The 26,759-nt window shown below is 57.5% G+C and overlaps 1 protein-coding gene across 3 annotated transcripts; it reads left to right on the top strand.

Annotated features, from left to right (window-relative positions):
• Positions 1-769: 769 nt before the first annotated feature.
• Positions 770-20,913, top strand: ACE (angiotensin I converting enzyme). Of its 3 annotated transcripts, none has more exons than XM_036451631.2 (25): positions 770-1,046; positions 1,590-1,757; positions 2,336-2,429; positions 2,657-2,800; positions 3,270-3,461; positions 3,994-4,091; positions 4,489-4,661; positions 4,983-5,206; positions 5,484-5,628; positions 5,904-6,002; positions 6,246-6,368; positions 6,702-6,913; positions 7,570-7,706; positions 9,712-9,870; positions 10,209-10,296; positions 12,120-12,263; positions 12,433-12,624; positions 13,827-13,924; positions 14,113-14,285; positions 16,022-16,245; positions 16,544-16,688; positions 16,996-17,094; positions 18,880-19,002; positions 19,308-19,495; positions 19,652-20,913. In XM_036451631.2, exons 1-25 carry the CDS (start codon positions 786-788, stop codon positions 19,879-19,881), a joined length of 3,933 nt encoding a protein of 1,310 aa, XP_036307524.1. In that variant the 5' UTR covers positions 770-785; the 3' UTR covers positions 19,882-20,913. The 3 variants fall into 3 exon arrangements, with proteins under 3 accessions (XP_036307524.1, XP_045442285.1, XP_045442286.1); XM_045586329.1 differs by having other exon boundaries at positions 6,702-6,925; XM_045586330.1 differs by lacking the exons at positions 770-1,046; positions 1,590-1,757; positions 2,336-2,429; ... (7 more) ...; positions 6,246-6,368; positions 6,702-6,913 and adding an exon at positions 7,166-7,456 and having other exon boundaries at positions 7,567-7,706.
• Positions 20,914-26,759: the final 5,846 nt, after the last annotated feature.

Genomic DNA, 26,759 nt, shown 5'->3' with positions numbered 1-26,759 from the left:
ACGAGAGGGCAGGGCGGGGTGAGAGGGCAGGACAGGGAAGGGCCAGCTCCTGGTAACTGGACCCTTGTCCTAACCCAGCCAATCAGGTCAGTCAAGATAGTGGCACCACCCCCCCCCTATAAAACCCATTGATATGTTCAATTCTTTCTCTCCCCCACCACACCGTGGCCGTGGCCGGTGTAAGTGGGACCGAGCTCAGACTAGTCCGAAATAAATACAGGCTTTCTGCAATTGCATCGGATTCGGCTCCCTGGTAGTCTTTGGGGTTTATGACACTTGGGCACAACAACACACGTGCGGCCTGCTGAAGGAGGCAGCCAGCCGGGTGCCTGGTCAGTGGCCTGTCCCTGCTGCTTCACCTTGTGTGTCCCTGGGAGTCCAGGAGGCCTGGCTTAGGCCGGGAGGCCAAGCGGCAGACACCGCGGGGCTCAGGGCCGCACAGAGGCTGTGAGTCTGTGCTGGGCAGGAGGAGGGGACTGGGGCGCAGGCTGGGTGTCCCCTCCTCAGAGGTGTGCGTGCTGGGGGGGGCAGCGGGGCCCTGCGAACATCCCGGGCAGGATTCTGACCTCTGCCCCCTCCGCACCCGGGGCCGGGCCGCCGGGGCCCCTCCCCAGGCCGGCGCCCCTGCCCGCCGGTCCCCGCCCCGCTCCCTTAGGCCCGCGGCCGGCGCTCGGCCGGGGAGGAAGCGCGCGGGGCGGGGAGGCCGGCGGGGGTGTGTCGGAAGGCGGCGGCCGCGGGGTTTTATAATCCGCCGAGCCGGCGGCGGGAGCACCGCGCACCGCGCCATGGGGCCCGCGCCGGGCCGCCCGGGGCCGCCGCCGCCGCTGCTGCCGCCGCTGCTGCTGCTGCTGCTGCTGCCGCCGCCGCCGCCCCCCGCGCTGGCGCTCGACCCCGACATGGAGCCCGGAGACTTCTCCGCGGACGAGGCGGGGGCGCAGCGCTTCGTGCAGAGCTTCAACCCCAAGGCCGAGCAGGTGCTGTACCAGAGCTCGCTGGCCAGCTGGGCGTTCGACACCAACATCACCGAGGAGAACGCGCGGCGCCAGGTGGGCGCGGGGCGGGGGGCGGGGCGGGGCCCGGGCGCCCAATCACAGCCCCGCGGCGGGGTGGGGGGCGGGCAGTCCCCGCGGGGCGCGCGCCCCGGACCCCGGGCCCTCCGCCCCCGCCCCCACCCCCGCCCCATCAGACAAGAGGCGGGCGCCGGGCACGGTGCTGGGCACATGGTCCGTGCCAGGCAGGATCGGGACGGATGAGGCCGGCTGCACGGAGACCTACTCCGCTCCAGGGCAGCGCCGGGGCGGGTCAGCAGCTTGGGGTCTCCGCTAAGGGCGCCCTCTGCTCCGATCGCTGCTTTTCTCCGCTTGTTTCTGTCCCCGCTCATCCCGGTCCGTTCTCCCTCTCCTCCCCCTACCTCTCTTGCCCCAATGTCTGCTCCACGCTCCCCTGGGGCAGAGGCCCCAGTTCCTGGCCCCAGGGCCCAGGGGGAGAAAGTCCTGTTCTCGGAGCCCTTGGCCTTCCTGCCCTCCCCCACATGCATCCCCCCCCCCATCCCGTCTTCACTCACTCCCCAGCCCTCGCTGTGCTCGCAGGAGGAAGCCACCCTGCTCAACCAAGAGTTTGCCGAGGTCTGGGGCAAAAAGGCCAAGAAACTGTTCGACCCAATCTGGCAGAACTTCACGGACCCAATCCTGCGCAGGGTCCTCGGCGGCGTGCGCATTCTGGGCCCCGCCAACCTGCCCCTGAAGAAGCGGCAGCAGGTGGGCGCCGTGGCCGTGAGGGCGGAGGAAGCAGTGGCTGCCGCCTCCCAGCGGCCAGCGAGGCCGCGGAGGGGAGCTTGGGAGGGCTGCTGTTAGTGGCCCGATCCCCTGGGATCTGCAGAGAAAGCCACAAAGGCATAGAGTGGCTTCCTGCAGCATTGCTTTCCCTTGGAGATGGGACAGACAGTTACTTAAAGTTACTTTACGCTACAGCAAGTATTGTGGGGTAGAAAGCCCTAAAAGATGAAACAAGAGCCTTCAGAGTTCCCCCATAGGCAGGGTGGGTGTGTGGATGTCCTTAGGAAGAGGGAGGCCTGGGGAGGCCTCGGAGCCGGAGACCGTGAGAGGGGTTTGCCCTCCCTTCGAGGTGGGAACCGACCCCTAATCCCGGGACATTTGTCTCCACCTCCAGCCGCTTCCTTTCTTGGTCAGAAGTGCTCCCGGCGCCACTGAGTGGCCTGAACAAGCCACATCCCCTCTCTGGGACTTTTTTTTTTTTTTTCCTTTTAGCAAAGAGAGGAGGGACAGCCAGTGGTCCTGGGGCCATCCGTCACTAACAGGTTCTCAACTCTCCCCAGTACAACTCGCTGCAAATCCACATGAACAGGGTCTTCACCTCGGCCAGGGTCTGCTACCCCAACATGAACGAGAGCTGCTGGTTCCTGGACCCAGGTACAGCCCCGTCGCTGCTGTCGCTCTCGCCCTTCCCGTCACCCCACACCCTGGTGGGGTGCTTGCTTCACAGAGCTCCCAGCCTGCTGCCCCCCAGCGGATAGAGTGCCCTTGGCCTTGGGGGTATCGTGATGCTGAGGAGGCAGGTGGACATGGAGCTCTGGCGAAGGCTGACGCCGACCTCATCGCAAAAGTCTCCTACCAGGACATGCCTCTTTGTGTCTCAGACCTCATGCACATCATGTCTGCCACGCGGAACTACGGGCTGCTGCTGTACGTCTGGGAGGGCTGGCACAATGCCGTGGGCATCCCGCTGAGGCCCCTGTTCCAGGAATTCACTGCCCTCAGCAATGAGGGCTTCCAGGGAGATGGTGAGCACGCCCCGCCCGCCTCCCTCCCCCCCACCCCCCGGTGTGGGTGCCACCCTCCCCAGCTTGAAAGGTGCTCTCCCACCCACTGTCTCCACGGAGCCCAGCTCCCGAGGCAGGCAGAGCAGCTGGTGGGCTGGCTCCATCCACTGGCCAAAGGCTGCACAGATCGTGGATGGCAGAACCAATCTGCCTTCTACCAGACTACTGCTGTCTTGCCCTGACACCATCCCTCCTCCCTGCCCCTCCTGGCACTCCTCCCCTCCCTAGCATGCGTCCTTGCCTCTCGGCGCTCCGGGATCTAGTCAGCTGGAGTTCAACCCCCTGGTTAGAAAGTTATAGGCCGGCATCCTCAAACCAGCCTTTCCCCGGCTGGCAGGCGCACAAGCCCTGAGCCAGGAGAGGGGGATGCTGGGAGGCGGAGGGTCAGAGCCTCAGGCCTGAGCCGCACCCCACCCCCACCCCCCGCCAGGCTTCGCAGACACAGGGGACTACTGGCGCTCCTGGTATGAGTCGCCCACCTTCGTGGAGGACTTGGAGAGCCTCTTCCATCGAATTGAGCCCCTCTACCTGAACCTCCATGCCTACGTCCGCCGCAAGCTGCACCGGCGCTACGGGGACAGATACATCAACCTCAGGGGGCCCATCCCCGCTCACCTGCTGGGTAAGGACCTGGCCTGGCGCCCCCACACGCCCCGGGGATTGTCCTCACCGGCTCCCCTGGTGGAGCGCCCCACTGGTCCCTCCCACACGCGTGAGCCCTTGCGGCTTGTCCCACGCTATCATGAAGCAGGAGATCCTCATTATCCTCCTGCTTTTCGGATGGGGACCTGAGGCTCACTCGGGGCACATGAGTGACTTGGCAGAGGGCAGAGGGCTGGTCAGAGGCAGAGCCAGGAGACACGCTGAGGCTTCGACTCCGGGGGGAGGAAGAATCATCGTCGTCTCTGCCCCAGGAAGCCTTTCCCGTGGCCCCACCTCAGGCCTGGAAGGCAGGGCTCCCAGCACCATCAGAAAGGGCCCCGCAGCCTTCCCTGGCTCCTGCTTAGCACCCGGGGCGCACCCAGCACTCGGGACTATGCATGGGCCGAGGTGGAGATCCCGGGCCTCAGCCCCGGGGTCCGGCCTCGGGGGGCCCCGGTGCTGCAGGGCCGGGCAGCGGGAGCCAAGCTCTCCGGCTTCCCTCCTTCCTCTAGGGGACATGTGGGCCCAGAGCTGGGACAACATCTACGACATGGTGGTGCCTTTCCCTGACAAGCCCAGCCTGGACATCACCAGTAAGATGGTGCAGAAGGTGAGGCGGGTGGGCCAGGGTGGAAGGGAGACAGGGGAGAGGGGCCAGAAGGGGTCTCGTGCAGGAGACAGGTTGGTAGGCACCCGGTCCCTCCCTTTCTACAGAGCAGCAGCCTGGAGTGCGTGTACCAGCGAGGAGCTGGGCTCAATGTCCCCGGGAGGGGCCAGCCCCTCTCCCCGGGCCCCCACAGGCGGGATGTGAGGAGTCCACTTTCCCATCTGCTCTGGTTGTCAGGGGCAATGCCTTCTGGGGAAAGAGGCCGCAGAGCAGACACACCCTCCACGGGCAGGGAGCTGGCCTGGGTGGGCGACTCCAGACCCGCCCCGGGGCAGCCGCCGTGAGCTCCCGGCAGCCGGCCCCTGACCTGCCCCCGCCTCCACCCCCACCCCCACCCCAGGGCTGGAACGCCACACACATGTTCCGGGTGGCAGAGGAGTTCTTCACCTCCCTGGGGCTGCTGCCCATGCCTCCGGAGTTCTGGGCAGAGTCCATGCTGGAGAACCCCAACGACGGGCGTGAGATAGTGTGCCACGCCTCCGCCTGGGACTTCTACAACAGGAAGGACTTCAGGTCTGGCCGCGGGCAGGAGGGTGCTGGGGCTTCGGGACCGGCAGGCAGCCTGGGCACAGAGGACCCCGTTCCCAGGCCCACCTCTGCCCCAGGCCCAGCTCTGGCAGAGGGGCCTGTCTAGGCCAGGGCTGCCATGGGGCCGCCCCCCTAGCAGCTTTCCCGGTTAGCCAACGCTGCACCCTGGGATGAGGTGGGCCAGGGCAGGGCCAAGCATCTGTATGTTCCCACCAGCGACACACAGGGCAGCCCTCTTCCCACGCTCTGGGCCCTGCCCTGCCCTGCCCTGCCCTTCACCCTCCCCCGCCCCCTCCTCCCCCCCAGGATCAAACAGTGCACGCGGGTCGCCATGGAGCAGCTGTCCACCGTGCACCACGAGATGGGCCACATCCAGTACTACCTGCAGTACAAGGACCAGCCTGTCTCCCTGCGCCAAGGGGCCAACCCTGGCTTCCACGAGGCCATCGGGGACGTGCTGGCGCTCTCTGTCTCCACGCCTGCACATCTGCACAAAATCGGCCTGCTGGACCAAGTCGTCAATGACACGGGTATGGGGGCGTCGAGGACCCAGCCAGCCCCACCCAAACGTCCACAGCAGGACTCCGCTGGCGCCTGCTCCCAATGGCCCTTCTCATTTCCGCTGCGTTGCTCAGGGCGGACAGGTTTGGGGGTCCATCTGAGGCCCAGCTCAGCCCTGCCCAACAGGGCCCCATCGCTTCTCTGCATCGGCCCAGCCACCCCTCCCCCTGGCCGCTCCCCAGCCCCGCCTGATCCTCGCCAGACTCCCTTTTCTCCTCTGACCTCTCTCTTCCCATCCTCCAACAGAAAACGACATCAATTTCTTGCTGAAGATGGCGCTAGAGAAGATCGCCTTCCTGCCCTTCGGCTACCTGGTGGACCAGTGGCGCTGGGCCGTCTTCAGCGGCCGCACCTCCCCTTCCCGCTACAACTTCGACTGGTGGTATCTCCGGTGAGTACATGGGGACCCGGAAGGGCCTGGTGGCTGCCCCTCCTGGGCAAGCAGGAGCCTCCTGCCTCCGTCAGTCCCCGTCCCCTCCTCTCTAATGACGTCTCCTTCCTTTCCCCACCGCCTTCTTCCCGCCCAGAACTCCCTCCGCCAGGAGCCCTTCCTCCCCAGCTCATCCAATGGGGAAAGGGTGGCAGGTGGGAATGCCTGCTTAGCAGCCTTTGCTGCAAAGGCGGAATCAGTCATATGCCTCACTGAGGTCCACCGTTTTCTTCTAGAGTCAAGTATCAGGGCATCTGTGCTCCAGTTATCCGAAATGAAACCCACTTCGATGCCGGAGCCAAATATCACATCCCAAACATGACACCGTACATCAGGTACTGTTGCCCCATCCAGTTCTGTCCCACCCTTCGCTCCCTTCTCCCTCCTCCTGGGGTGCTGGCCCCACCCCATGCCCAGGGCTTGTCCCCACATTCTCCCCTGGAATTCAAGTGGAGCCAGGCTTGGTTCTCCCTTCTCCTCAGGTGGCCCCTGACTACCCTCTGCCCTGGGGAAAGCTGGATGGTGCCCGGGCAAGGGGCCCTCGCCAGCCCCCCTTAACACCCACCCTGTGCCTTCAGGTACTTTGTGAGTTTTATCCTGCAGTTCCAGTTCCATCAAGCCCTGTGCAAGGAGGCAGGCCACCAGGGCCCACTGCACCAGTGTGACATCTACCAGTCCACCAAGGCAGGGGACAAGCTCCGGTGTGTGGGAGGAACTGGAGGGCGAGTGGGAGGGTTAAGGGAGAGGCTGGGGAAGACTATGTCTGGGAGGCAACTGGCTGCTCCCCGGGACCCCACAGGGCCAGCCTGATTGGGGGGCGCCTTTCTTTCTACCCCCTGCTTTCTTCCTCTCACCCAATGGCCATGTGCCCAGCCCCCTTCATGGAGATCCTGGGCCCCAGGGTCTTGATGCCACTGTTCCTGCAGTCCTGGGGGGTGAGGGGTGGGCAGACATGGCCGGAGGTAGGGCAGGTGGGCCAATAGTGGCCTCTGGCCTGAGTCCCTGGTGCCCGTGGGGCCCGTTCTGCCCGTCAGGGAGGTGATGCGGGTGGGCTCCTCGCGGCCCTGGCAGGAGGTGCTGAAGGAAGCCATCGGCACAGATGCCCTGGATGCGCAGCCGCTGCTCAGCTACTTCCAGCCCATCAGCCAGTGGCTACAGGAGGAGAACCAGCGGAACGGCGAGGTCCTCGGCTGGCCGGAGTATCAGTGGCAGCCTCCGCTGCCCAACAATTACCCACTCAACATCGGTAAAGCTCTGAGTGAGAGAGGGGCAGACCTTAGCACACATTCTCAAGTCTGGGCTCTGGAGCCCAGGCCCCCGTCCCAGTTCCTGGCCAGCTCCCCCCGCTGGGCCCTGGTGCCCAGCTCTGGAGGGCCAGGCAGCCCCTTTCCTCCTCAGTAGAACCCTGGGGTGGGAATGGGGCTGTCTTTTCCCCAGCATTCTAGAGAGGGTGTTCCCACCTCTAGGGTCCCCCAGGGGCAGGCGGACGCATCACACTGCTCTGTGAGGTCACACTGCAGGTTCCGCTCTCATTGGCCGGGGGCGGTGGCTGCAGGGCTCCGGTCTCCTGCGGCCATGGGCCAAGGTTGGGCTGGTCCAGGACTGCCCAGCCTCCTCTTCCTCTTCTTGCTCTGCTTTGGGCACCCCCTGCTGGTGGTCCTCAGTCAGGAGGTCACCCAGGGGACAACCAACCATGGGACAACCAGAATCCAGACAACTCACCAGGCAGCAACCAGCAGCCAGACAATCCCAAGCCCAAGCGGGACCAGTGGGTGGACGGGGCAGGGCCTTGAGGGGGCGAGGAGGAGGGGGCAGGGAGGAGGGAGGCTGGGGAGCGGCTCAGCACAACCACAGGAGAGGGCCAGGGGAAGCCTGGCTGTCCCCCTCCGCTCTGTCCCGCAGTCATGGTGACCGATGAAGTGACGGCCAGAAGCTATTTGGAGGAATATGACAAGAAGTCCCAGGTGGTGTGGAATGAGTATGCGGAGGCCAACTGGAACTACAACACCAACATCAGCAGAGAGACCAGCATGATCCTGGTAGGGGCCCACTCCACACCCACACTGGTGTGCGGGGTCTGGCCTTCCCAAACCCAAGGCAGTCCAGCACCCCCCTCCCCCGGGCTCCTCATTGCAGGGGGGCTGCTGGAATTGGTGAAAAACCCAGATGGAATATGTAGAACAATACTCACGTTCAGGTTTGGATGGGCCTCTACTCAACGCCTAAACAAGTGGTAGCTCCTTACCCATCTGTTGTTAGTGAAAGAATGATTTGTACGCCAGTAAGGGATGCTCAAGTCAGTTTTCTAAAAGATAAAAAGCCCCTGTGTGCCACCACAGCCAGGGCTCCCCTCCCCTCCAACCGCCTTCCCGACCTGCGTGGGGAGTGCAGGTTATACCCAGGCGAGCCGCCGAGAACCAGCACTTCTTCAAGATCACAGTGAGCCGGCCAGGGCTCCGTGCCCCTCACACCCGTGGCTCCATTTATTCCTCAACTGCTCTGCGAACCAATGATCTCATTCCCAGTCCCAGCGCTCATACCAAGCTGCCTTCATCCTAACAGCCTTTCCGATATGGGGTGGGGCTCCCCTTCTCTCCCCTGCCAGGATATTAGGTCTAGTAATAATTAATGTCGTTTTCTAATACTTTTTTTAAAATCAAATATATTTAAATAATACAACAAAATTTAATCAACAATATAGTTGCCGTTGTTTTCTACTACTTGTGCCCAACGCCCAGGAAGCATTTTAATCCCTCTGTTGTAAAATTCTTGTGATTTTGATGCAAAAAATTCGGTCAATGCATTTTTGAGGCATTCTTCATTATTAAATTTTTTTCCAAGAAGAAAGTTTTGCAAAGAACAAAACAAATGGTAATCGGAAAGGGCAATATCAGGAGAATATGCAGGTTGAGGGAGAACTTCCCATTCCAACTGGCGCAGTTTTTCAGCAGTGATTCTTGCAGTAGGCGGTCGTGCGTTATCATGGTGAAGAATTACGCCCTTCCGATTAATCAGCGCGGGTTCTTTTTCTCTTAAAGCTTGGGCTAACCTTTCCAATTGGGCACTATACACTGCACTTGTAATGGTTTGGTTAGATGGTAAAAGTTCATAATGAAGAATTCCTTTAAAATTCCACCAAACACACAACATCACTCTTTTCGCATGCAAGTCAGGTTTTGGCGTGGGCTGCGGAGCCTCATTTTTGTCCAACCATTGAGGCCGCCTTTTCAAATTAACATACAGCACCCATTTTTCATCTCTGGTAACAATTTGCTCTAAAAACGGCAAACGGTTTTGACGAGAGAGGAGCGAACTGCAAATTGTGACTCTTTGATTACGGTTATTGTCGGTCAACTCATGAGGAACCCATTTTCCAAACTTTTGGACTTTGCCAAGTGCACGCAATTGATTGGAAATTGTTTTTTGTGAACAATTTAAAGTTGTCGCAAGCTCTTGTTGGGTAATTTGAGGATTTTGCACCAAAAGAGCTTGAAGAGCTTCTTGATCAAAATTGGACACACGGCCTCGACCACTCGTGTCATCTAACGAAAAATTTCCCTCGCGAAATTTCTCAAACCAACGCTGGCATTTTCTGGCGCTAACTGCATCTTAACCAAGAGCACTACAGATGTTTTTTGCAGCCTCACTTGCTTTTCTTCCTAATTGGAACTCGTAAAGCATGCAGTGCCGAATATGCTCTTCATCCGCCATCTTCTTAGCCCTAGTTTTGCAACAAAAACCAAACCAAACACAAACTTTTTCAAGCAAAACTTGTTAATTGCACTTCACACATTCTGTAGATACCACGTGTTTGAAGGTTATGTCAATACAAGTCAAACCCAAGCAAGATTTTAAACGAATGTTTAAAAACGACATTAATTATCACTAGACCCGATATGTCCGTGGGCATCTGTTGAGGGGTGTGGACTGCATCTAGTGCAGGTCGGAGAGGGTCTGAGTAGGCAAAGGCAACAACTTGATAAAACTGCCTCCCCCAGCCCCTCAGGCTGCCCCTCCACAGCCCAGTCCTCCCTGTCCCTTCAGATGGAGAAGAACACGCAGATGGCAAACCACACGGTGGAGTATGGCTCCCGGGCCAGGCTTTTTGACATTACCTACTTCCAAAACGCCACCCTAAAGCGGATGATACACAAGATTCAGGACCTAGAACGGGCAGCGCTGCCTACCGCGGAGCTGGAGGAGGTAGGTGGCTTGGGGAGGTGCGGGGGGTGGGGGGGGAGGATAGGGAGAGGGCAGGGAGTGGAGGGTCCAAGGTCAGGACCAGGTCCCAGCTCAGAGTGAGCCTAGTATAGGGTCTGGCCTTCATGCTGCCGCCTCTTCCTGGATTTGTCAAACCGTCCCATCTGCCTTGTGAGTGCGCCTACAGAGTAACTGAGAAGATAGCGCCTTAGGACCAGGTGCCCGCAGGTCCTTAGCGGCCCCCCACCCCCCCCACACACACACACATACACACTGTGATGGTGCCCGGGGCGCAGGCAGCAAAGGGGTGCAGCTTGCTGCCTCTCTTCTTCCTCCTGCAGTACAACCAGATCCTGCTGAACATGGAAACCACCTACAGCGTGGCCTCCGTGTGCCTCCCGAACGGCACTTGTCTGCAGCTGGAGCCGAGTGAGCGCACGTGGGGAAGGAGGGGGTGGGTGGGGAGCTGGGGTTGGCACAGTGTTGGGGGTGCTGGCCCGTGAAAAGGTGTTTAGTGTTCCTATCCCATGGGGTCAGCACGCCCAGGAAACTCACCTCCCTGTTTCCCACCAGGTGGGCCTCCCTGCCACCTCTCAGACCCAGCACGACTTCCTCTCTGTCCTAAGCCACCGCCTTGCCCACCCACACGCTCCCCCCAGGCCGCCAGGCCAGGGCCCCTCCGGGGTCTCCTTCCCCTCCCTGCTCTCTGCACTCCCAGCAGAGAATCTCTCAAATCTGTCTTCCCAGGACTCGGACTCCCAAATCAGAACAGGGATGCTAGTCACCTCCCCTTCCTGATCCTCTGGATCCTTTCCACGGCTTCCCCACCTTCTCTGGCACCCCCCTGCCCGCCTCCCCCCAAACTGACGCCACAACCCAGGCTGTCCCCACTTCACTCCCTGGACCCACCGCCGCTTCCTGCTGGAAAGGGTGGCCTGGCTGGCGCTTGTCCCTTCTCCCCTTTGGGAGAGCACCCCCTGGACACCCAAGTCCCTACACACAGAAGGACACACCTCTCCCCTCCCGACCCGCCCTCCCAGGCTTGGGGAGAAAAAGGCATAAACATTATTCCTAAGGAATCTCCACCCAGAAACAGTCTCTTCCTGGCCCTCTGCCCAACTCCCACGTTAGAACAATGACAAATAGGAGGGGAAATGGAAAATAAACAGGAGAGAGAAACAGCGTCGGTGGACAGGGTTTGGCCTACGGGTTGTGTATATGGGTAGGCACGCAAAGTGTTGGAGGGGTATGTGCCGTGGGCATGTGTGTGTGTGTGCACACGTGTGATGTGCGTGTGCATGCGTATGTGTGTGCGTGTGTTTACGGAGCAGAGCATTGAAGGGAATGTAGCCCTTGTCCTCCCCACCCCCCATGGACTAACCTCTGAATCCACGGCCAGGTCCTCAGGTCACTGCCATTAGTAAAAACACAAAACATCCTCAAACGCAGAACCCTCACGTCAGCAGAGGGCAGACGAGAAATTCTCCCACTACCATCTTTTCTAAACGAAACGTGGTGTGGACAACCCCACGCGCTGCCCGAAGCGGTCCAGCTCAGGCCAGGCCAGGGAGGAAGGCTGACGTCGGTCTGAGGGGGGCTTCGGAGCTGACCCTCCTGGCTCTGTGACATGGCTGTCAGCTCCATGCAATCCAAGCCACGGAGTCACCGTGGCCTTGACAGGACACACACCCAGACTTCCAGCTCCCTGCTGTTCTTTTATTCGATCCGGCCCGATTACAGTTTTAAAGATGCCCTGAGCCCCACGGAGACACAGGAATGAATGAAGTCACTCCCTGCTCAGGGGCCTCGCATTGATGTTTGGCTCCCCTGGGAGGGCCGGCATTGTCCCCACTTTGCAGCTAGGGAAAGGGTCCCGTGACTAGAGCGAGAACTCAGGTCTTGTGACCCCCAGGCCGGGGCTGAGAGCAGCTCTGAGTCGGGGCCTTTGGATGGTGTCCCGGCTCAGCCACTTCCTGGCTGAGGACCCAGCCATGTCACCGACCGGCTCACATGAAAACAAGCACATTGGAAACCTGCGGTCACCTGGCGTGGTGTCCATGCAGCGCCACGCCCCGGGCCTGGCACCCTGGAGGCCCTGAGAGAGGGCCCCGCCCTACTCCCATGCACTGGCCCTGCCCCCTGAGCAGCTGTATCCCACTCTGAGCTCCTGTGGCTGAGTCCGTCCGCCTTAGAAGGAGGTGGGAGGTGCGCCGAGGGCTGAAGGCTCAAGCCAATGAACACCCCTCCTCCAGATCTGACGAATCTGATGGCCACATCCCGGAAATATGAAGAGCTATTATGGGCGTGGAAGAGCTGGCGAGACAAGGTGGGGAGAGCCATCCTCCCTTTTTTCCCCAAATATGTGGAACTCTCCAACAAGGCTGCCCGGCTCAATGGTGAGTCCCTCCTACCAATATCCCTGGCTTTCTGGTCCCAGCCCCCCTGGGGCCCTGAGAGAGGTCCTCAGAGACCCTAAGCCCAATGAGACAAAGGCCCCTGAGGAGGTGGGGGTGGGGCTCAGGGGGTGGTCAGGTGCCCGAGAGCCCGGCTCTGTCCCCTCTGCAGGCTACGCAGACACAGGGGACTCGTGGCGATCCATGTACGAGATGCCAACTCTGGAGCAAGACCTGGAGAACCTCTTCCAGGAGCTGCAGCCGCTCTACCTGAACCTGCACGCCTACGTGCGCCGGGCGCTGCACCGCCACTACGGGCCCCAGCACATCAACCTGGAGGGCCCCATCCCGGCTCATCTGCTGGGTGAGGGCAGGCGCTGGGCCTTCCGGAGGAGACAAGACATGCCAGGGGGGAGGGGGGGCTGTCCAGCGAGCAGAAGGCAGGCAGGGGAAGGTCTGCGGTGGGCGCTGCAGGCTGGCAGAGCAAAAAGACCTGAGCCTGGAGGGAATGTTGCCAAAGCTGAGTGTGTGTGTGTGTGTGTGTGTGTGTGAGTGCGCGCGCTCGCTTGCCTTTGGTATCATATTTGCTACAGATACACATGGTACAAGTCACATGGGTGAGATAGTTCTTAATCTTGCCACTGGGATCCCATGTCACCCATCACAGCTCAAGGCAGCCTGATACAGAGGGTGAGGAAGGAGCTGAGGGGGAGCTGAGGCCTCACCGAGGTGGGGGAAGGGGTGTGTGTGAGTGCAGCCTTGAAAGATGAGGGGCTCTGACAGGTGGAGAAAGTCGCGGCAGGGAGGCGAAGGTGGACACAGCATTCAGTCTAAGGGAGTTAGGAGACCAGAGGACACTGAAAGTGTAGATCCCTCAGCTGTCGGACCTCCCTTCGGGGGCTGTAAATGCAATGCCCTTACCACACGGAGTAGGCAGTGGAAGACACTCACTGCTTTGTGCTTCAGACTCCACCTCATGTCAGCGCAAGCTTCATCTCTTTTGGCTAGGAACCATTCTGGACCTTTCCACGCATTCTGAATAATCTCCTTTCCTCCAGTCCTCTCGTGTCCTAAGGGCAAAGGCATCAACCTCTCCTGAAGGCGGGTGGGACCGCATAAACCAACCTCAGGCAGCGTGGGGGGGGGGGGGGGACACAGTCGTGGCTGGTCGGGAGTGCAACTGCCTGCCTGCCTGTAAGCCCGAGCCCCTTCGCTTAGGAGCCATGGGCCCTGGGCAGGTTCCTTGCCTCTCAGTAAGTGGTGGCCACATGCATGTAGATGTTCCAAAACTTGTATATCTGTACTCAGTTGCTAGTCACACTGGTCTTCACTGGTCAGGGGACCACCTTGACTCTCTGATGGCAGCAAGGATCTCCCCCATGAGCCAGGAAAGTGGGCTGGGTGTGTGGACTGAAGACCATGTATGTCTGATGCCCAAACAGTAGGAACTCAAGAGATACATTATGATCAGCAGGACTGGCATCTGTTTCCCTCTCCCTGCATGATGGTGCTGAGCCCAAGAAGTAACACCTCTCTCTCCTGTCTCATCCCCTACCCGTTCTTCAGGAAACATGTGGGCCCAGACCTGGTCCAACATCTATGACTTGGTGGTTCCCTTCCCTTCAGCCCCCAGGATGGATGCCACGGAGGCCATGATAAAGCAGGTCTGCCCCTGCCCTCTCTGGACACGCTTGCTCTTCCAGAGGGGCCCCAGGGCACAGAGGCGGGAAGACCCTGTCTTGGGGGGCGGGCCCTTTGAGCCAGTTCCTTGGGCGTGGCCCTCCCTCAGCACTCTCCCCCACTGGGGCACACAGTCTGTTCCCAGTGTGGGCAGCGCTCCCTCGGTTTGCAGGGCTGGACACCCAGAAGGATGTTTGAGGAGGCAAACAATTTCTTCATCTCCTTGGGACTGCTGCCCGTGCCCCCCGACTTCTGGAACAAATCGATGCTGGAGAAGCCAACCGATGGGCGGGAGGTGGTGTGCCATGCCTCCGCCTGGGACTTCTTCAGCGGCAACGACTTCAGGTGTGTCCGAGGGTCTTCCCCCTGAGCCCATGGGCAAGGGGACGAGCCAAGGGAAGGCTCCACTGCGTGCCCTCTCAGTCAGAGCTAGCAGAAACAGGTGCAGAGGCCAGAGTTGAAATGGAAGGTCCAGAGGATGGGGCCTGGCCTCAGCCTGGCCACTGGCTCCTGGCTGTGAGGGCCTTTTCAAATGCCAGCCGGCTCTGCCAGCCTGGTCAGTCGTCAGCACCCACGATCCCAGTCGTGGGTGTGAGCTGCCCAGCCTTCCCTCACTTTGGGGAGGCCCGTGCATACAGATGGCCCTCTCCTTGGGTGCATGCGCCTTGACACAGGGAGACACATGAGGACATGGGTGACTTCTCACAGATCCACATTCCCTGAGGCTCAGGAGCTATCTTCATCAGAGGATGTTTCAATTAGCTGGCGCTCTATAACAAACCACCTCAACACGTAGCAGTATAATACAACAGTTTGATTATTCTTATGATTTCATTGGTCAGGCAGCACAGTGGAAAAGGCTTGTCCCTGCTCTGCATTGCTGGAGACCACAGCGAGGGTAGCTCTGATGGCTGGGGGGCTCCATGAGGCCATCTGCCTGTGGCCTTAATTTTAGCTCTTGGTTTGGGTCTCAGTTTTTCTCCATGTGGCACATGCTGGGGCTGGAATGTTCAAGCTGGCTTTTGTCCTCACACGCTGAGTCGGGATGACGGGGCAGCTGGGGGCTGGCGGGTCATTTCTCTCTCCATGCTAGCTTGGGCTTCCTCACAGTATGGCAGTCAGGCAGTAGGATTTCTTACCCGCATTCCCCAAAGCAGAAGCAGAAACAGCTAGGTCTTTTCACGCTGAAGTCCAAAGCTAGTACAGATTCTATTAGCTAAAGCAAGGCCAACCTAGACTGAAGAGAAGGGAAAGAAGACCCCACTTCTTAGGAGGGAAAGTGGCAAAAACGATCCGTGACGGCAGATGAAGTGTCTCTTACGAGGAACGTGGACACAGAGAGCATTCACAGGATCACTGGCCTTGGCCTTTCCTTCAAAGGCATGAGAAGAGGTGGGAGCGCTTTTAGGAGTTCTCCCTTGTAGGGGAGTCATGGGAGAAGGTGGACAAACCTAAGCCTCATGGACACCAAGATGCTGGGCAGCTCTTCCCCTTCCCAATAGAATGGCAGGGGGGAAATGGGGTCAACTGACCTGAAAGGCTCTGCTTAGATCCAAGTAGAATGAGGATCCAAAAGAGAATGAGGAAAGGTGGAGAGAAAGACGGAACCTCTGGCTTGGATGGCACTGCAGATGTCATTAAAGTCAGAAATATGTTTGCTGGTGTTGGGTACACGAGACACAGAACAGCTCAGACACTGGGAGAGCAAAAACATGTGCACGAGAAATCACAAAAACCACATTCTAGAAAGTCCTACGCTGACCATAAAGGAGTGTCCCAACGCCTCTACAGCGACCACGTTGCACCGCCAGAAAGTAACATGGCCATGTGGGCTGGAATTGTTCACAACAGCTGGAGGCGGAAGAATGTCCTGGATGACTATACTCCAGGGGCTTCCAACCCCCAGATTGCCTCTTTCTCATGTTCACTCCAAGTCTCCTCTTGGCTTTCTTTCCCATAATGCTGTGTTCCCGCTTACAGCAGGCGGTGGGGGTCTGTTTGCAATAAGGACAGCAGGTCCCTTTGCCTCGGGGCTCCTCGCTGTCCCCTTTCACACCCTCTTCCCACCCCCATGTTCCCAGGATCAAGCAGTGCACCACCGTGAGCATGGAGGACCTGGTGGTGGCCCACCACGAGATGGGCCACATACAGTATTTCATGCAGTACAAGCACTTGCCTCTGACCTTCCGGGAGGGCGCCAACCCGGGCTTTCACGAAGCCATCGGGGATGTGCTGGCCCTCTCCGTGTCTACCCCCAAGCACCTACACAGCATCAACCTGATGAACAGCGATGGTGGCAGCTACGGTAAGGGAAGAACAGGAGATCCCCGTGGCCTGAGGGACCAGGAAGGGGCAGGGAGCTTGTGAGGTGGGGAAAGGGGATTGCATGGCCCCTCGGGAGAGGTTGGGACAGGAAGGAAGGCCCCCAGCAGGGTAAGCCAGGAGGATGGAACCCACAGACCATGCCAAGAGGCAGGTCACAGGAGCCAGATAGGTGCAGCTCCCTCCTTCCTCTCCCTGCTTTGCACACCCATCACAGCCGAGCTGCTAGGACATGGCAGGAGGCAGATGAGGTTCTGATCTGGAATCCCTTTCCTTGGCAGAGCAAGACATCAACTTTCTGATGAAGATAGCACTCGACAAGGTCGCCTTCATCCCCTTCAGCTACCTCATTGACCAGTGGCGCTGGAGGGTGTTTGATGGAGGCATCACCAAGGAGAACTACAACCAGGAGTGGTGGAGCCTCAGGTTCTAGAACATTCCTGTGGGGGTGTAGGCTGGGGACGTCTCCATGGGTGTCTGTATGTGCCTGCGTGTCTGTGTATATAGCATCTAAGTGTGCATTTGTGTGTGTATATGTGCACATGGGTCTTTGTGTGTAAGTGATGGAATACGTAGGGGTAGGGGTAATTGTGCACAGAGACGCTGCATGCTGGAGTGTGCAATGCCCAGGGCAGCCCCAGGTGCAGAGACCCTCCTTCAAGTCAAAAATGCCAACCCTCCCTGGCTTGATTCTCCCCATACCCTTTCTCCAATCTGTCTTCTACCTTGACAGGCTGAAGTACCAGGGCCTCTGTCCACCAGTGGCCAGGTCTCAAGACGACTTTGACCCAGGGGCCAAGTTTCACATTCCTTCAAGTGTGCCTTACATCAGGTAACAAGGGGAAGGGAGGAGGCCACTCAGTGTTCAAACTGCTGTCGCTGCCATGTGAGGTCAGGGGGACCTGGGAGACCTGCCTGCACTGGACTGTGTGCCTGAGCCACTCACCTGCAACCAGGGCGCTGACCATTGTTTCATATATATGTGTGTGTGTGTGTGTGTGTGTGTGTGTGTGTGTGTGTGTGTGGAGAGCTTCTACCCTGCACAAAGTTGAAAACAGAAACTCTACTATAACTGGTTAATGGTTACAAGACCTGGGTTGGGTAGTTAACATTATTAGACGTGACCCATGGCTAGATCATGCCCTGAGCACTGTTCCTCTGTTTTGTTTTGTTTTATTTTGTTTTTCTTTTCTTAACAAGATTGTGATTCCCCTACTTTAAATGTTGAACATGTTGCCTGTGGTATAATGTGAGTTGTTCCTGGAAGACCATCTATACACTGAAACTAGGAGTAGAGACTCCGTTAGATGGGGAGGCTGCATTGGTAGAGGCATGGAGTCCTGGGCTTGGAGTCAGACAGAACTGGGTTCAAATCGTGTTTCCACTCTTTTTCTTTTTTCTTTCCTTTCACGTGTTCCTCAGTGTCTACATCATTTCCTCAATTTGTAGCGAAAGTGAACTTCCAAACATACTGTCCAATGCAGAGCAGGCTTGTATGAAACTGCCCTCTGAAGTGACATGTGTGAACCCACTAACGCCATGAGTCTGCCGCAGTCACATGAAGATGTCCAGTGCTGCCCTTTTCCCTCTATGCGTACAGGCTACATGGGGAGCTGCAGGATCTGGAGTCCTCCTGGGAGGCAGGGGTCTGGGGAGGCCTCAGGTGGAGTTCCAGGTGCCCCTGGACTGTATGTAGCACAGGACACCGTGAGGCAAGGCACCGAGGGCTGAGAGGGCTGCCTCAGGAGGGCTGTGCCTCCATCCAGACCTTGCCTCCCATGGCCCCTGGAAGCCCACTGTTGGAGGGCCCACTGCGCCACCTTTCCACCCAAGCACCCAGCATGACATCGGCACCGAGCCAATAAAGAAGGCCTAAATAAGCATGGAGCGGGTGAATTGTGTCCCCCAGGGTCCAGCAAGGGAAAGAGCCTGTTCAGATGCTCTGAGTGGGCAGGGGACTGAGGGAGATTCAAGGACACCTGGGAACAGGCCTGACCTTGGCAATGTGCCAGGATGACCTGTAGGGAGGGCTTCCACCCGCCTTCTCCACTGGTTTCCAGACTTCCAAGCTAGCATTCGCTTTCGCACAGAAGCCAGGCCCACGTGGTGAGCTTCCGAGCTCAGCATAAATAATTCTCCAGGCAGGGCCGGCGAAGGAGACTCATTCCCGATTCTGACCAGCAGCTTTGGCAAAGCGCTTTTAGGAAACACCAGGAAAGTCAGTGGCACATGGCTTGTGCCCAGCATTCAAAGTGGGAGGCCTGTGCTGTTTGTTTGGGACATTCGGAATCCCTGCAGACTCAGAGGTAGCTCCAGCCCTGACCAGCTGCTTTCTACCAGCGACTCTCTGCGGCTTTGGGATCAAGGAGATCACTGGGCCGGCTGCCCTGCTCAGAGCCCTGCCAGATGGGCGTGACCCTTTGGCCAACACCTGGCCTCTACTTGCACCTCCCCCAGGGACAGAGACTGCCCTGACCCTCCTCACCCAGGAGGGAAGGGGCCTGGGTGACTCTGAAGGCCGGGATGGATTCACCCTGACATCCTGGCTGTAGTGGGAGCTGGGGTATCAGGGGCTATGGCACAGGCTCCGCCCCCAGCCACGCCCCCTCCCCTCCAGGTACTTCGTGGGCTTCATCATCCAGTTCCAGTTCCATGAGGCGCTGTGCCAGGCGGCTGGGCACAAGGGCCCCCTGCACCAGTGTGACATCTACCAGTCCAAGGAGGCGGGGAAGCGCCTGGCGTGAGTCTGCCCTAGGTTTCCTGTCGCTGTCCCCTGCCCTCTGACCCCTCAGCCTTCAGGAGCGGGTGGGACGCTTCTGGACACACCTGCCTTTGTGGTGCTTGGGCCGGGAACGCCCAGGTGGAGCCCATGAATGGCGATGAGCCCTCCCCCAAAGGAAGCCAGGGCCTCCTGGGCCCCGGCCACCCCTTGCCCAGCCCTGCTGCGGAGGTGGGGTTAGGGGGCCAGGCTGAGGCAGGAGGGGCAGAGAGCCTCCCCCCCACCCCGGTCCTCTGACTCGGTGTCCCTTCGCTGGCGCTGCCCAGGGACGCCATGAAGCTGGGCTACAGCAAGCCGTGGCCCGAAGCCATGCAGCTGATCACAGGCCAGCCCAACATGTCGGCCTCAGCCATCATGAACTACTTCAAGCCGCTGCTGGACTGGCTCCTCACCGAGAACGGGCGGCACGCGGAGCATCTGGGCTGGCCTCAGTACAACTGGACGCCGGACTCCGGTACCAGCACCCCCTCCTCTGCCCCGGCAGCCCTGCCCCAGCCCCCGCCTACAGCGGCCTAGGGGAGCCGGCCGCCCTGCCCCCTGCCCAGCCCCTACCTCCCCCCCTGCCCTCTGCCTTGCCCACCGCCCTGCTCTCCTTGCTTCTCCTGCCCAGCTCGCAGAGAAGGCTCCTACCCGGGCAATGGCCGAGTCAACTTCCTAGGCCTGAACCTAGAGGAGCAGCAGGCCCGCGTGGGCCAGTGGGTGATGCTCTTCCTGGGCATCACCCTGCTGGTGGCCACCTTGGGCCTCACCCAGCGGCTCTTCAGCATCCGCCACCACACCGTCCACCGGCCCCACCGCGGGCCCCAGTTCGGCTCCGAGGTGGAGCTGAGACATACCTGAGGTGATGACCGGGCCGCGCAGGCCAGCTGGGGAGCATCGGCCATTGAGACACTGGGATAGGGACCTGGGGCGGGCCCCAAACCCCCCACTCTCACCGCTCACCCCAGCCCTCCCTCCCCCTCCTGCCCCGACCCTCCTCCCCTTCTGCCTCCAGTTCTGCGCCGAGAATCCGTCCTCCAGACCCAGAGCCACCGTGACCCCTGCCCCCGGGTCCCCGGGCACCAGGCCACCTAACAAGGAACCCCCTCCCAGTCTCTCTGCAAATACAATTAAAGGTCCTGCCCTCCCGTCTGCGTCTGTGTCCCTCGCTGGGAAGCCAGGAACAGGGTCAGGGATGCTCTCCCACCTCCTGGCAGTCAAACGGGTCACTTCAATGGGCGTCTTCATCCCCCTCCAAGAAGAGCCTGGGAAAATGCCCCCGGAGCTCTGGCCCGGGCACCACCCCGCAGCGCCCACGCCTGCCTTCCCTCCCGCCCAGGCAATCGGCCAGTGTCCTGCCTTGGCAGGCAGCCCCTGCCTGGCCGGGGCACCAACCCAGGAGGACTCTGGGAAGCAGACATTCTGGCCTCCCCACCTCACATTTCCATGTGCTGGGGAGTCCTAAAACCCCAGCTGTTCCCATAAATGGCCACGTCCTCGGAGGGAAGGCTCCCCTGGGGGAAGGTGCCTTGCATGTGCCTGACTCATGAGGGAGCAGAACTGGCCCCGTGGCCACCTCAAGCTCCTACCCCCGCCAGCTCCCTGTCCACTTACAGTATGCTCCAGCCAGGCCCCTTTGCCCCAGCCGGAGGAGGGCCCTAAATGCCGGAGCACGGCAGGAGCCAGAGCCGCCCCAGGAACTCCCTGCCAGGTGCTGCCCCGCCTGTGGCCCCCGCGCATGCCCTCACCCTGAGCCTCCCCTCAGGAGGCCAGTATGGATTTGAGGGAGTGTCATTTTGAGGAACACATTTTCATAGCTTTTATGTTTACTGTAGAAAATTTGTAAAATGCAGAAAACTTTAAAGAAATAAAAACCCTTTATGTTGATAAGAGAGCAGCACTGTGGACATGTTGGTGTCTGTCTTTCCAGGCGTTTTCCTCAGCCCATAGCTGGAATGGCTCACACTGTACTTAGTTGTGAATCCTTTTCCCCACTAGCAGGACCAGGTTTATTTTTCGAACATGTAAATGCCAAACCTAGAATCTGGCCAAATGGAAGTGGGTCCGTTTTCCACAGCCAGCCTGGCCCCCGCCAGACCCAACCCTATACCTGTCCCAATATTCTTTTTGCTCCCCCATTTTCAGCTGCCGTGTGTGTGTGTGTGTGTGTGTGTGTGTGTGTGTCTGTCTGTCTGTGTGTTTCACATAGATGTGGTTGTACAGCCTTGTTCCATGGGGCAGGATGTGGAGTTGAGGTATTTGGGATATGCAAGAGGGTGGAAGTTTACAATTACTTAGGGCAATGGAATTTATAAACATATTCTCTAAATAGTTCCAAACCTCTCCATCAATAGACTTAATTACCTCCTCCCCAGCCTGATGTTTTGAAAGCTCTTGGTCTGCCAGGCAGAGGTCATTGTCACATTACCCCTTTCCTATCTCCCTGATGAGGTTCATGCTGCTGTGAGTGTGTGTGGGCAGGGTTAGGGCACCGGCACTCGACACCCAAAGGCCTGAGCTGCAGAGGGAGGGCAAAGAAACATAACATTGTGGTCAGCCTGGCCAGCCTTGTCCACTGGGCCTTTTGAAATATTTAAATTGTTCAGACTCCCGTGGCTGTCTCCTTGGGTGATGGGGAGGAGGCCCCGTCTACCCGGGAGGTGGCAGAAGAGGAGGTGTTGACAGCAGTTAAGACAGGCCATTCCAGCGTTCAGCTTACTGGTGGCTCAAGTCTGAGCCCTTCGCTGTGCTGAGCCCGCCAGGCATCGGCCCCTGGGTGACCAGCCTTTTCTTTACCTTCGTGGGTCAAAGGTGGTTATGGTTGCTTGGCAGTTTCTCAACCCGCTCTCAACCCCCACAATTGACAGATGAATGGATAATGAAAACGTGACTACATATACAACAACGTGGATGGACTTGGAAGGCATTGTGTTAAATGAAATAAGTCAGAGAAAGACAAATACTCTATGATTTCACTTATATGTGGGATAATATTAAAAAAAAAAAAAAAAAAAACTTTTAAAGAGAACAAATGGAGTTGCCAGAAGTAGAAGCTGGGAGGAGGGGTGAAATGGGTCAAAAAGCCTAAACTTCCCGTTATAAGTCCTGGGATGTGATAATGTACACATGGTGACTGTCGTTCAAAAAAAAATACTGTTTTATTAATCACTGAAGCAGGAGGAGGGATTTAGTTTAACTGATTTTTCTGTTAAGTTTTAAATACATTTTTATCATAACAGGTCATAATTAGAGGGCTGTTTGGTCAGTTTCTCAGGTAATAATGTCAGCTTGTGTGAAGGGGTGTGAGGCTGTGGATACACTGGGCTGAGGATGGTGAATGAATGGGACATAGGAGGAGATAGTCTGGGTGTGGAGGAAAGTGAGTCTGGAGAAGGAATGATATGTAGCCCTGGCTGGTGTGGCTCAATTGGTTGCAGTATCATGCTGTACATCATCATGCTGTTCAATTCCAAGTCAAGGCACATGCCCAGATTGTAGGTTCAGTCCCTGGTCAGGGCATATGCAAGAGGCAACCAATAGATGGGCCAATAGATGGGAAGCAACTGATCTCTCTCTCTCTCTCTCTCTCTCTCTCGCTCTCGCTCTCGCTCTCGCTCTCGCTCTCGCTCTCGCTCTCGCTCTTCCCCCCCCCCACCTTCTCTTAAAGAAAAAAGAAGAGAAAAAAAAGAGCCCCGATTCTCCGCTTGGCTCTGTCACTAACGAGCTGTGTGAGCTAGGTCCTGTGTTCACCATTGTGGATCTCAGCCTTCTTACCTGTAAAATGGGTTTTAAACCAGAAGGTGGGTGGGGCTTTCCAGCTCGGACATTTCCTGGCTGACCCTCTAGCCCCTGATGTCACACTATGGAGCCAGATCATGACTGGCTTATAGCTCCTCCCAGCTTTGCTGTTCTCTTGGTCACGGACACAAGATGGACTTGCCTGGATCTTCCCTACTTGCCATGGCTCAGGAGTGAGGGTGAACAGAGCTCAGGTGGGGCATAAGATCAGACAAGGAGACCAGGCAGGGGCAGGCTGCTCCCAGGATGGTTTAATGCCCACTTCCTTCTCTGCAGACAAGCTCTACAATGAGACTGTGGCAAAGTCATTCCTGCAGTTGTATGAGCATATAACCAAGACTGTGTGGAACCAGTTCATGGAGGCCACCTGCAACTATGTCACCAGCATCACCAAGAAAAATCAAGAAGAGATGGGATAGCACTTGCAATCCCAGCCCCTTCTCCCCCCCTGTCCAGAGTTACAGGAAAGAGAGAAGTCCCCAGTCTCCATGCCCTTGGTGACACTAAACAATCTCTGGGAAAGAATCTCTCACTGCTTTCCTCTTGTAACCATTTCCTGCTTGCCTTTAGAGATCCAGACCTTCTCTCTTCTCCCTCTTACCAAATCTTCAATGATTCTGAACCCTTAAAGTGTGCCCTGGGGGGAGGTTGGAGGACTGTGGCCCTGGAGCTCAATGTGGGACCCTTACTCCCATGCCCCATCACTTCCCATGACAAATATGGTGACCCTCCTTCCAGCTGCACAAGGAGGAGAGATCCCAGCACATGCTGTGCTTTGGCACCCGGGCCTGTCTGTTTAAGAGCACCAGGTCCCAGGGCCCAACCGTGAAGCTCATGCTGAGTAAGCTGCAGAACAAGGCAAGGCAGCCCTGCCAGACAAGCTCCCAGGGGTGATGAGTGGAATCCCCAGGCCTCCAGGCACCTGCTCCCCACCCCAGCGGGTGATAGGCTGCCACTGGGGAGCCAGGGCAGGATTGAGGTTGGCAGGACAGGGTCAAAGCATCCTCTGGCGAGGAAGGAAGCAGAGGCTGCTGGGAAGATGCCTCAACCATCTAGTGGGGCAGGCCCATGGCTCAAGTTTGCTGGCCACAGCTTGGTTTGGGGCGACTATGAAGGGCCCTAGTCTGCATCATTCAGGTGGTGGTGGGTGAAAAAGGGCCCCTTCATGATTCCCAGTCCCATGTGTTTTCAACCCATTTATTTAATAAATAAAAATGCATTGTGTCCTCTGCAAGCTGGGTCCAGTTTTGATACCAGGCAGCATCCCCTGTTTTCTCCCCCAGGTCGAAGTATGAGGACCAGTGTCCCCATCCCTCGAACAGAGGATGAATTTGATCCGGTGCTGGATTTTCCACATCTCTGCCAATGTGCCCTACGTACGGTAAAGGTCTGGGCCCTGCCAGCCAGCTTGGGGATTGGAGGTTGGGGACATGAGGACCATCCAAGGACTCCCAAAAAGGCCCTGATCCAGATGTCCCCCTGCATCCCCTTCCATCTCTTACTATCAGGTTCCAAGCCCTCCGAGGGCCCGCCCTGGAACCCCTAGGGCTTTTATATCAGATCCTGTGTGGAGGATGGAGGAATATTCCTGTGTTGTCCCCGAGGGGAGGGCAGGAGAGAGAGAGGCAAGGGTTGGTTCAGAGGCTGAGGAGAGTCCTCGCAGTATCAGAGGGCCATCCTGCAGGGGGTGCCTACACCGGAGCTTTGGCTGCTGACTGGGATTTCATGGCCACTGCTGTTCCCATCAGTCAGAGGATACAGGTTTGGTGAGGTTAAACCTGGATCTACTGGTTTCAAGACCAGTGCTCCAACCACTGACATGGTCTTTTCCCCCCTTGATTTTCAACTGATTTCTAGAGGCCCATTTCCCTAATTGGTCAAGGTCATCTTGAGTTTTATTCCTGTCTCCCAGAGGATTAATAAAGCCACACATTTCGCATCCTTTGTAAACGTAATGAGCACATTTGTGACCCCACCATGCAGTTTGTCAGTAACCACTAGGCCAGATGGAGCTGCAGGACTGAGCCCCTGGCTTCACTCCCAGGCAGGGGTGCACCTTGCTCGCCTATTGTTTCCCTAGTCTATTTGCTTTTCCATCTTTTCACACTCCAGGGGTTTATTCCGGTCAATTGCACAGGTTGAATTCTGTTCTGAATGCACAGAACAGAAGGAGCTTCTCTGCCTTCATGTCTATGACTGCCCATCATTCATTCATTCGGCCAACATTTACTTGTGCATATGCCCACCAGCCTGCTCGGCAGCCAGCAGGGGGCAATGGGCCACAGGATAAATCAGTAACCATAATACAAGAAAGGAGCTGGTGTAGTAGGAAAGTGCTTTGGTGAACATGCAAAGAGGGTGAAGAGATGCCGGGGGACCAAGGAGAGATCTCTGTTCCCAAAAACAGTAATGCAAAAAGCAGCAGCCATTTGTTTTCAACACATCAACTCACTTTTAATTCTGAGCCTTCATCCCACTCGATTGGTGGCACATGGGACTCCATCTTTCTCACCACTTCCCTCCTCCACTCCACCCAGAGCACACAGGCTCCCAGGGTCAGACTAGGCACCCAAGCACGTAAAGGCCTTGCCACTCTTTGCTGATCTACTGTTTACTAGTCCTCATGCATGATTGTCCAGACTCCTGCTCAGGGAAGACCCTGATTTCCAGGTTTAGGCTTTTAAACACCATTTTCTGGGCAGAGGGCAAAGGAGAGGTCTCTGAGAAAAACGATGTCATGTGCTTTGAAGAGGAGAGATGATAGCAGAGTGGAATATGGGCTGTGGAGGGAGGAGTAAGTGAATGTTTGCATGAGAGAAGAATCAGGGCAAGATTTTTTTTTAATGGAGATAACACTGCCACCTTTTAAATATATTTATATATATTTAATTGATTTCATAGAGGAAGGGAGAGGGAGAGAGAGAAAAACATCAATGATGAGAACAAATCATTGATCAGCTGCCTCCTGCATGCCCCTTACCAAGGACTGAGCCCGCAACCCAGGCATGTGCCCTTGACCAGAATCAAACCTGGGACCTAACAGTCCACAGGTTGACGTTCTATCCATTGAGCCAAATTGGCTAGGGCAGGGCAAGATTCTTGGCTGCTCTTTTGCCTAATATATCTTAAAACTTGATTTTGGTATTTTTGACTCATCTTCCTAAATGTATTTACCCTGAGCCAGTCTCTGTTCTAGTTCTGCTGGGGATGGAGGGTCTAAAGGGACTTATTACAAATTTCCAAAGTCCCCCTGCCTCAGCCAGCCAGCCAGCCACGGTGGGCTTGACCTGGTCCATGGGGCCTGTGGCTGCCATCGTAGAGTTGAGAGCTCTGGGCAATACCCAATTGCCACCTTTGCAAGTCTCGGATGCTGCCCACTTAGGCCATCAGCTGGGCTTTGGCTCAAACCTCTTATTTCCCTCTCTCCCTGAAGGATTTTCTAAATAGGCATATTCTCAATGGTCTAGCCTGCCCTGCGCCAGCTCCTACCCTAAACCAAACCTGCTGTTGCATGACCTAACATGCTGCAGCCTCAGCCAAGCCCGTAGCCCACACCCCAGCACATGCCCCAGTTGCTTCCTTGTGTGCTGTCCAGCTAGATGCCAATCTGGCATCAGAGCACAGGATGGCATCTTGTATCCTGACCCCTGCAGGGAGACACTGCTGATCACCATAGGGTACGTAGCCCTATCTGTGCGATCTCCTCTTCTGCAGAGTCAGACATTCCTGTACAAACCCTTGGTGCCCAGTTCATGAGCACTGGGCTCTGTACACTGGCCAGCACATCTTTCTGCTGATCCTCTGGCCTGCCCTGTGTTGGCTGCATTATCTAGCCCCCCAAAGCTACTTGTCAGCCATCTGAGATGCAAGTAGCTTCATAAATGCCCACGGCCCTCCCTGCCCCAGTCCAAGCCCTCCCAAATGGAGCCAGTGGGTAGCTG

This window comes from Pipistrellus kuhlii, unplaced genomic scaffold, assembly GCF_014108245.1.
Source record: "Pipistrellus kuhlii isolate mPipKuh1 unplaced genomic scaffold, mPipKuh1.p scaffold_m20_p_22, whole genome shotgun sequence".
NCBI classification, from domain to species: domain Eukaryota; kingdom Metazoa; phylum Chordata; class Mammalia; order Chiroptera; family Vespertilionidae; genus Pipistrellus; species Pipistrellus kuhlii.
Note: the sequence above shows the minus strand (reverse complement) of the source record. Positions and strands in the feature narration are given on the sequence as shown.